The 11,156-nt window shown below is 43.0% G+C and overlaps 1 protein-coding gene across 1 annotated transcript; it reads left to right on the top strand.

Annotated features, from left to right (window-relative positions):
• Window positions 1-729: 729 nt before the first annotated feature.
• LOC106593239 (plexin-B3) lies at window positions 730-10,788 on the top strand (the record flags this gene model as incomplete). The annotated part of the gene is made up of 8 exons (XM_014184580.2): window positions 730-858; window positions 2,275-2,375; window positions 3,421-3,616; window positions 3,935-4,097; window positions 7,658-7,766; window positions 9,517-9,631; window positions 10,482-10,610; window positions 10,777-10,788. Coding segments are annotated over 8 exons (954 nt in total), but the record flags the coding sequence as incomplete, so codon positions are not given.
• Window positions 10,789-11,156: the final 368 nt, after the last annotated feature.

Below are 11,156 nucleotides of genomic sequence, written 5' to 3'. Positions count from 1 at the left end.
TTTGGAAGCAAACCACTCGATTTCGTTCCTACGTTATATCGGCATCGAACACGTCACCCTCCCTAGGAGAGGAGGTGACCTCGACAATTTATTGTTAAAACGAGAGGCTGCCTGGATCTTTAATTTAAAGACCCTTCAGTCTCAACGTAGACTTTGATCTGAAGCCATTCTTTTGATTATTGTGGATTTTGCAATTGTAAATGTTTGTAGACTTATGTAGCCAAATTGTATCTATGACCGTACGCTATCCATTTATGTTTTTTTGTATGTTATTTTAATATATGAGAATTAACCAATGATATCAGGCCACAACCCGGCCATGATTACAGACACCTGTGTGTGTCTTTTAACACGATATAAACGAGTCATCTCGCAGTGTTTGGCATTATACCCTGATTAAGACCAGCTTCTCTGTCCAAACATTGGACGTAAATATATTTTTTGCATCTGAGCTCTTAGTGTCAGTCTCTCCTTTATGTTAAATGTTCTACTCCTCTAGCCAGCACCTCGCCTAAATAGGTGTGCATTTCTTTCTCCTCTAGATTACATCCAATGGCAACAGATATTCATCCAAACACACTGAGCTGTGGTGTGGTGTGGTGTCCAAGCCCAATGCTGCAATACACCAACACCAGTCCATCGAGCTATGACTGTGTACATGCATGGATTTGTGTGTGTAAATTTCAGATGTTTCAAGATAGTAAATGTTGTCCTTGTTTCTCCTGTCAGGTATTTCTCCAGCCAGACACAACGGGGACGTTGTATCTCAGTGTGATAGTGGACAAGGACAGTCCAGTCAACGCTGACCTACTACTGGACCAGTCTGGACAGAATGTCTACGTCCTCACTGACAGCAAGGTAGACCCTATTCCCCTACTCTTAGACCCTAACCCCTAGCCCCTCTGTCTACGTCCTCACTGACAGCAAGCTAGACCCTATTACCCTACCCTTAGACGCTAACCCTTCTGTCTATGTCCTCACTGACGGCAAGGTAGGCCTCAGTACCACTAGCTACCATAGCCCAGTGCTTTTTAGTCCAGGAGATTAGACGGTGCTTTTTTAGTCCAGGAGATTAGACGGTGCTTTTTTAGTCCAGGATATTAGACGGTGCTTTTTTAGTCCAGGATATTAGACGGTGCTTTTTTTAGTCCAGGAGATTAGACGGTGCTTTTTTAGTCCAGGAGATTAGACGGTGCTTTTTTAGTCCAGGAGATTAGACGGTGCTTTTTTAGTCCAGGAGATTAGACGGTGCTTTTTAGTCCAGGAGATTAGACGGTGCTTTTTTTAGTCCAGGAGATTAGACGGTGCTTTTTAGTCCAGGAGATTAGACGGTGCTTTTTAGTCCAGGAGATTAGACGGTGCTTTTTAGTCCAGGAGATTAGACGGTGCTTTTTTAGTCCAGGAGATTAGACGGTGCTTTTTAGTCCAGGAGATTAGACGGTGCTTTTTAGTCCAGGAGATTAGACGGTGCTTTTTAGTCCAGGAGATTAGAAGGTGCTTTTTAGTCCAGGAGATTAGACGGTGCTTTTTAGTCCAGGAGATTAGACGGTGCTTTTTTAGTCCAGGAGATTAGACGGTGCTTTTTAGTCTAGGAGATTAGACGGTGCTTTTTTAGTGCAGCAGATTAGACGGTGCTTTTTTAGTGCAGCAGATTAGACGGTGCTTTTTTAGTCCAGGAGATTAGACGGTGCTTTATAGTCCAGGAAAATGTCTCTTAGTGTTGCCATTTGGAAAATGTCTCTGACTATTGATTGTATTTATTTGTGTTTTTACTTTTCCCCACACATGGGATTCGACTTACTTTAAAAATTGATTAAAATATTTAGGAAAATAAATCTCAAAGAACTGTATTCAGTGATTTATAAAGGACAGATAGACCTGATGTCTTTTAGCTCCATGTGCATAATAGACCTGATGTCTTTTAGTTCCATGTGGATAATAGACCTGATGTCTTTTAGCTCCATGTGGATAATAGACCTGATGTCTTTTAGCTCCATGTGGATAATAGACCTGATGTCTTTCAGCTCCATGTGGATAATAGACCTGATGTCTTTCAGCTCCATGTGGATAATATACCTGATGTCTTTTAGCTCCATGCGGATAATAGACCTGATGTCTTTTAGCTCCATGTGGATAATAGACCTGATGTCTTTTAGCTCCATGTGGATAATCCATACTGCTGTCTTTAGTCTTATCTTGACTTGAGATCTGTAGAGTTGATAATGTAGAGAATGAATCTGTCTCTCTCTCTCTCTCTCTCTCTCTCTCTCTCAGGTATCCAAGGTGTCTGTATCTCAGTGTGAACAGCAGCCTGACTGCCGGTCCTGTCTGTCTGTCAGAGATCCTTACTGTGGCTGGTGTGTGCTGGAGGGAAGGTACTGTACACCCACACAGAACACATTGCAGCATCACCTGTCTTATTAGTACTATAGTGGATATCCCAGAACACATTGCAGCATCACCTGTCTTATTAGTACTATAGTGGATATCCCAGAACACATTACAGCATCGCCTGTCTTATTAGTACTATAGTGGATATCCCAGAACACATTGCAGCATCGTCTGTCTTATTAGTACTATAGTGGATATCCCAGAACACATTACAGCATCGCCTGTCTTATTAGTACTATAGTGGATATCCCAGAACACATCACAGCATCGCCTGTCTTATTAGTACTATAGTGGATATCCCAGAACACATTGCAGCATCACCTGTCTTATTAGTACTATGGTGGATATCCCAGAACACATTACAGCATCACCTGTCTTATTAGTACTATAGTGGATATCCCAGAACACATTGCAGCATCGCCTGTCTTATTAGTACTATAGTGGATATCCCAGAACACATTGCAGCAGCACCTGTCTTTTTAGTACTATAGTGGATATCCCAGAACACATTGCAGTATCACCTGTTGATCTATATGTATATATATACCAGGTCATGTTATCTCTAGATGGTGAATTCTGATGGAGAAGCAGCTCTGCAGTCTCTGCTGTCTCCATGTTAATCTGTGTTAACAACCAGACCAGAACAGTCTCTGCTGTCTCCTTGTTAATCTGTGTTAACAAGCAGACCAGAACAGTCTCTGCTGTCTCCATGTTAATCTGTGTTAACAACCAGACCAGAACAGTCTCTGCTGTCTCCATGTTAATCTGTGTTAACAACCAGACCAGAACAGTCTCTGCTGTCTCCATGTTAATCTGTGTTAACAACCAGACCAGAACAGTCTCTGCTGTCTCCATGTTAATCTGTGTTAACAACCAGACCAGAACAGTCTCTACTGTCTCCATGTTAATCTGTGTTAACAACCAGACCAGAACAGTCTCTGCTGTCTCCATGGTAATCTGTGTTAACAACCAGACCAGAACAGTCTCTGCTGTCTCCATGGTTATCTGTGTTTATTCTCCTTCATTCAGATGTACTCGTCGAATGGAGTGTAGTCGTGAGGGCCAAGCCAACCACTGGCTGTGGAGCTACCAGCCTGCCAACCAGCCTGCCAACCAGCCTGCCAACCAGCCTGCCAACCAGCCTGCCAACCACCAGCCTGCCAACCAGTGTGTGACTGTCCAGAGCTTGGAGCCTGCCATCCAAAGCAGAGAGGAGGAGACTCAGGTGGCTAAACTGCGGCAGTATAGTATTGAATAAAGTCGGGGGAACTCAAAATATTGTTCCTCTCTAACTGCTGTTCTTGATTCAGGAAAAATCTGTGTTTCATTAAAGACCTGACAAACCAGATAACTTCTCTAGTCAATCAATACAACGACATGTCAACTCATGCCTTGTTTTTACTAAAGATATTTATCAATGAAGTGTCATTCTGGAGTAATTATATAGAAACAGGTTGAGACTCACTGAGAAGAAAAAGGCCCTTTTACTTCAGGATAGTCCAAACATAGTTGAGTTAAAGTTTATTGCTGTACCCTCTCCCAGGTTTCTCTTGTGCTGGCCCTGTTGCCCACCCTGTCAGAGGAGGAGGAGTCTCTGACCTGCTCCTTCGGAACCCTCGCCCCTCAACCAGCTGTCGTCACGGGAACCACCATAACCTGTCAATCACCCCTGCCTGAGCTCCTCCCACCCAGCCCACCAGGAAGTGGTAGGCAGACATTTTATGTAAAAGTTGTATATAAAAATGTCTGTAAATATATATATATATATTTTTTTTAATATGTATTTGATTATTTATTGTCTTGTTGAGATACAATACCATGAGAGACTTAGTCCAAGACAGCCAGGTTAGTCTTGTTGAGATACAATACCATGACAGACTTAGTCCAAGACAGCCAGGTTAGTCTTGTTGAGATACAACACCATGGCAGACTTAGTCCAAGACATCCAGGTTAGTCTTGTTGAGATACAATACCATGACAGAATTAGTCCAAGACATCCAGGTTAGTCTTGTTGAGATACAAAACCATGACAGAATTAGTCCAAGACATCCATGCTTGTATCACATTACTAGATTTATTTGGATCAGTTTTGAGTCACGGCCAGTTGCTTTATGCCACGCTTAGACCCCGGCCTATTGACGGCAAACACATAGTGTTATAACAAGGTATAGGTACACTACATGTATGTGGACACCTGCTCGTCGAACATCTCATTCCAAAATCATTGGCATTATTATGGAGTTGGTTCCCCGTTTGCTGCTATAACAGCCTCCACTCTTCAGGGAAGGCTTTCCACTAGATGTTGGAACATTGCTGCTTTAACAGCCTCCACTCTTCAGGGAAGGCTTTCCACTAGATGTTGGAACATTGCTGTGGGGACTTGCTTCCATTCAGCCACAAGAGCATTAGTGAGGTCGAGAACTAATGTTGGGCGATTAGGCCTGGCTCGCTGTCGGCGTTCTTATTTTTATTTTTTACCATTATTTATTTATCCCAAAGGTGTTCGATGGGGTTGAGGTCAGGGCTCTGTGCAGGCCAGTCAAGTTCTTCCACAGTGATATCGACAAACCATTTCTGTATGGACCTCGCTTAGTTCACGGGGCATTGTCATGCTGAAACAGGAAAGGGCCTTTCCCCAAACTGTTGCCACAAAGTTGGAAGGACAGAATCGTGTAGAATTTCATTTGTAGCGTTAAGATTTCCCATCACTGTTTCGAAACAGTGAACAGTTCAACAATGCAGATAAAGATCAAAAGGAATGAAAAGATAGAAATAGTCACACAAGGAATAAAATACAAAATGAAGTACTGAGTGCTCTGGAGCAGGTTTTCATCAAGTATCTCTCTGTACTTTGCTTTGTTCATCTTTACCTCGATCCTGACTAGTCTCCCAGTCCCTGCCGCTGAAAAACACCGTAGGGATGGTGCCAGGTTTCCTCCAGACGTGATGCTTAGCATTCAGGCCAAATAGTTCAATCTTGGTTTCATCAGACCAGAGAATCTTGTTTCATGGTTTGAGAGTCTTTAGATGCCTTTTGGCAAACTCCAAGCGGGCTGTCATGTGCCTTTTACTGAGGAGTGGCTTCCGTCTAGCCACTCTACCATAAAGGCCTGATTTGGTGGAGTGCTGCAGAGATGGTTGTCCTTCTGGAAGATTCTCCCATCTCCACAGAGGAACTCTACAACTCTGTCAGAGTGACCATCGGGTTCTTGGTCACCTCCCTGACCAAGGCCCTTCTCCCCTGATTGCTCAGTTTGGCCGGGCGGACAGCTCTAGGAAGAGTCTTGGTGGTTCCAAACTTCTTCCATTTAAGAATGATGGAGGCCACTGTGTTCTTGGGGACCTTCAATGCTGCAGAAATGTTTTGGTACCCTTCCCCTGATCTGTGCCTCGACACAATCCTGTCTCGGAGCTCTACGGACAATTCCTTCAACCTCATGTCTTGGGTTTTGCTCTCACCTTTTATATAGACTGTAACGAGTGTTGTGTGTGGAGGACCAAGACGCAACAGGGAAGTGTATACTCATATATAAGAAGGAGAAACAAAATAAACACGTATACAATTAGAAACGACACTAACAGTTCTGTCAGGTGAAGAACACAAAACAGAATACAACAATCCACAATACAAACACACCCCTAATTATAGGACCTTCAATCAGAGGCAATGATAGACAGCTGCCTCCAACTGAAGGCCCCGACACCAATTAACTAAACATAGAAATACAAATGACTAGACAGAACATAGAAATAAACTAACATAGAACAATAACCAAAACCCTGGACTAAATAAATCAAATACCCCTCTCTACATGGACACATACAAACCACCTCCCTGAACCACATAAAACAAATACCCCCTGCCACTTCCTGACCAAACTAAACACTAACAAATAACACCTTTACAGGTCAGAATGTCACAGTTGTCGTCGTTAAAGGAGGACCAAAACGCAGCAGGTATGTGTATGCTCATCTTGACGTTTATTAACTCAGAATGAACGTACAAAAATAACAAAAAAAGAACGAACGATCAACAAACAGTCTGACAAGGCTAAACACAGAACAATCTCCCACAAATGACAAACACAAACACACCCTAATATATGGGACTCTCAATCAAAGGCAAATAGACAACACCTGACTTCAACTGAGAGTCCCAACCCCAATTAACCAAACATAGAAACAGACACACTAGACTAAACATAGAATACATGAAAATCAAACAGTGCCCAAAAACCCCGGAATACTTAAATCAAATGCCCCTTCAACAAACACACCACCCCGAACCACATAAAACGAATACCCTCTGCCACGTCCTGACCAAACTACAATGACAATTAACCCTTATACTGGCCAGGACGGGACACAGAACGTGACATAGACAGGTGTGTGCCTTTCCAAATCATGTCCAATCAATTTAATTCACCACAGGTGAACTCCAATCAAGTTGTAGAAACATCTCAAGGATGATCAATAGAAACAGGATGCACCTGAGCTCAATTTCAAGTCTCATAGCAAAGGGTCTGAATACTTATGTAAATAAGGTAGGTTTTTTAGGTTTTTATTTATTTTTTATTTTTTTTATACATTTGCTACATTTTCTAAATACCTATTTTCGCTTCGTCATTATGGGGTATTGTGTGTAGATTGCATTCAATCCATTTTTAGAATAAGGCTGTAACGTAACAAAATGTGGAAAAAGTCAAGGGGTCTGATTACTTTCCGAAGGCACTGTATGTTAACGTGTGGTGTCTCTGTAGACCACATGTCTCTGGTCCTGTATGTTAACGTGTGGTGTCTCTGTAGACCACATGTCTCTGGTCCTGTATGTTAACGTGTGGTGTCTCTATAGACCACATGTCTCTGGTCCTGTATTTTAACGTGTGGTGTCTCTGTAGACCACATGTCTCTGGTCCTGTATGTTAACGTGTGGTGTCTCTATAGACCACATGTCTCTGGTCCTGTATGTTAACGTCTGGTGTCTCTATAGACCACATGTCTCTGGTCCTGTATGTTAACGTGTGGTGTCTCTATAGACCACATGTCTCTGGTCCTGTATGTTAACGTGTGGTGTCTCTGTAGACCACATGTCTCTGGTCCTGTATGTTAACGTGTGTTGTCTCTGTAGACCACATGTCTCTGGCCCTGTATGTTAACGTGTGGTGTCTCTATAGACCACATGTCTCTGGTCCTGTATGTTAACGTGTGTTGTCTCTGTAGACCACATGTCTCTGGTCCTGTATGTTAACGTGTGTTGTCTCTGTAGACCACATGTCTCTGCGTGTGTCCGTGATGTTCAGAGACGTGACCGTCTCTAGCGGTGACATCATCTTCTACGACTGTCGAGCTGTGGGGCGACTCAACGCCACCTCCCCGTAAGAGATAACACACACACACACACACCGTACACACACACACACACCGTACACACACACACACACCGTACACACACACACACCGTACACACACACACACACACACACACACACACACACCGTACACACACACACACACACACACACACACACCGTACACACACCACACACACACACACACCGTACACACACACACACACCGTACACACACCGTACACACACACCGTACACACACACACCGTACACACACACACACACACAAACACACACACACACACACACACACACACACACTGTATATTTCTGTATTTAGTCTCACATGTGTTCATACACTTAAAGGAAAACTCAATTTTTTTAAATATATGTTTATATTTGTGTAACTTTTTCCAAATACAAACGCATATGATGCGTTTTCCATGATATGTTACAGTATCTAAATCCATATGACCCCATACAGTATATAAATCCATATGACCCCATACAGTATATAAATCCATATGTCAGACCCCATACAGTATCTAAATCCATATGACCCCATACAGTATCTAAATCCATATGTCAGACCCCATACAGTATATAAATCCATATGACCCCATGTGGCTCAGTTGGTAGAGCATGGTGTTTGCAACGTGTTTGCAACGCCAGGGTTGTGGGTTCGATTCCCACAGGGGACCAGTACGGGAAAAAAGGTATGAAATGAATGCATTCACTACTGTAAGTCGCTCTGGATAAGAGCGTCTACTAAAATGACTGAAATGTAAATGTAAATCCATGTCAGACCCCATACAGTATCTCAATCCATATGTATGACCCCATACAGTATATAAATCCATATGACCCCATACAGTATCTAAATCCATATGTCAGACCCCATACAGTATATAAATCCATATGACCCCATACAGTATATGACCCCATACAGTATCTAATTCCATATGTCAGACCCCATACAGTATCTATATCCATATATCAGACCTCATACAGTATATAAATCCATATGTTAGACCCCATACAGTATATGAATCCATATGTTAGACCCCATACAGTATCTAAATCCATATGACCCCATACAGTATCTAAATCCATATGTCAGACCCCATACAGTATATGAATCCATATGACCCCATACAGTATATAGATACTGTATGGGGTCATATGGATTATATACTGTATGGGGTCATACATATGGATTGAGATACTGTATGGGGTCTGACATGGATTTACATACAGTATATAAATCCATATGACCCCATACAGTATATAAATCCATATGACCCCATACAGTATCTAATTCCATATGTCAGACCCCATACAGTATCTAAATCCATATGTTAGACCCCATACAGTATCTAAATCCACATGTCAGACTCCATACAGTATATAAATCCATATGACCCCATACGGTATATAAATCCATATGACCCCATACAGTATCTAAATCCATATGTTAGTCCCCATACAGTATATAAATCCATATGTCAGACCCCATACAGTATCTAAATCCATATGTCACACCCCATACAGTATATAAATCCATATGACCCTATACAGTATCTAAATCCATATGACCCCATACAATATAAATCCATATGACCCCATACAGTATCTAAATCCATATGACCCCATACAGTATCTAAATCCATATGTCACACCCCATACAGTATATAAATCCATATGACCCCATACAGTATCTAAATCCATATGTCAGACCCCATACAGTATCTAAATCCATATGTCTCTCTGTGTTTAGGTGTATGGCGTGTGTGGGCAGCGTGTGGCCATGTAACTGGTGTGTTCTGGATGGGCTGTGTACCCACAACAACAACAACAGCTGTCCCAAGCAGCACACCATACACAACTCTGTGGTACGATAACCCGGGCCCTACCTACCAGGCCTTAGTAACAACTCTGTGGTACGATAACCCAGACCCTACCTACCAGGCCTTAGTAACAACTCTGTGGTACGATAACCCAGGCCCTACCTACCAGGCCTTAGTAACAACTCTGTGGTACGATAACCCGGGCCCTACCTACCAGGCCTTAGTAACAACTCTGTGGTACGATAACCCGGACCCTACCTACCAGGCCTTAGCAACAACTCTGTGGTAGGATAACCCGGGCCCTAACTACCAGGCCTTAGTAACAACTCTGTGGTACGATAACCCGGGCCCTACCTACCAGGCCTTAGTTACAACTCTGTGGTACGATAACCCGGGCCCTACCTACCAGGCCTCAGTAACAACTCTGTGGTACGATAACCCAGGCCCTACCTACCAGGCCTTAGTAACAACTCGGTGGTACGATAACCCAGGCCCTACCTACCAGGCCTTAGTAACAACTCTGTGGTACGATAACCCAGGCCCTACCTACCAGGCGGCAGGGTAGCCTAGTGGTTAGAGTGTTGGACTAGTAACCGAAAGGTTGCAAGTTCGAATCTCCGAGCTGACGAGGTAAAAATCTGTCGTTCTGCCCCCTGAACAAGGCAGTTAACCCACTGTTCCTAGGCCGTCATTGTAAATAAGAATTTGTTCTTAACTGACTTGCCTTGTTAAATAAATAAACTCTGAGGTACGATAACCCAGGCCTTAGTAACAACGCACTGTCCTCTCTACACTTTGACTGAACATTGATTGTTGTTTTCTACACACAGCCTCTCCTTCTCTCCATTTTGTGCCGTTCCCGTTCCAACATAACATTCCCCCCTGTCACCACTAGGAGCAGCAGTTGGAGCTAAAGGGTCCAGACTCTTGTCCCTTTGTGTGGGCTCTACAGAGTTCTCCTCTGGTCCCCATGGGCTTCCTGTCCCCTCTGGTGCTACTGGGAAGGAACCTGGACATGCTTCAGGTATTTTTTTACTATACATGTGGAAAACGATAACACCGCATCCAGGTTTTATAAATAGGTGATCAATAAATATGTTCATGAAACATTTAGAATAATCTGTCCTGTCTGGTTTATCTCTGGGTTTACTGAAACATTTAGAATAATCTGTCCTGTCTGGTTTATCTAGGGGGTTTACTGAAACATTTAGAGTAATCTGTACTGTCTGGTTTATCTAGGGGGTTACTGAAACATTTATAATAATCTGTCCTGTCTGGTTTATCTAGGGGTTTACTGAACCGTCCGGTCTTTACGATAAATGCAGACTTTAAGATAATACATGGTTACTGAGACAGAGACACTGACACTCTGAGACAGACAGGTGATTGTGTGTTGACATTCTGAGACAGGTGTTTCTGTGTTGATGCTCAGAGACAGAGACAGGTGATTGTGTGTTGACACTGAGACAGAGACAGGTGATTGTGTGTTGACACTGAGACAGAGACAGGTGATTGTGTGTTGACATTGAGACAGAGACAGGTGATTGTGTGTTGACATTGAGACAGAGAC

The sequence above is a fragment of the Salmo salar genome, unplaced genomic scaffold (genome assembly GCF_905237065.1).
Source record: "Salmo salar unplaced genomic scaffold, Ssal_v3.1, whole genome shotgun sequence".
In the NCBI taxonomy this organism is placed as follows: domain Eukaryota; kingdom Metazoa; phylum Chordata; class Actinopteri; order Salmoniformes; family Salmonidae; genus Salmo; species Salmo salar.
The sequence above is the reverse complement of the archived record's forward strand: the minus strand, read 5'-3'. Positions and strand labels throughout refer to the sequence as shown.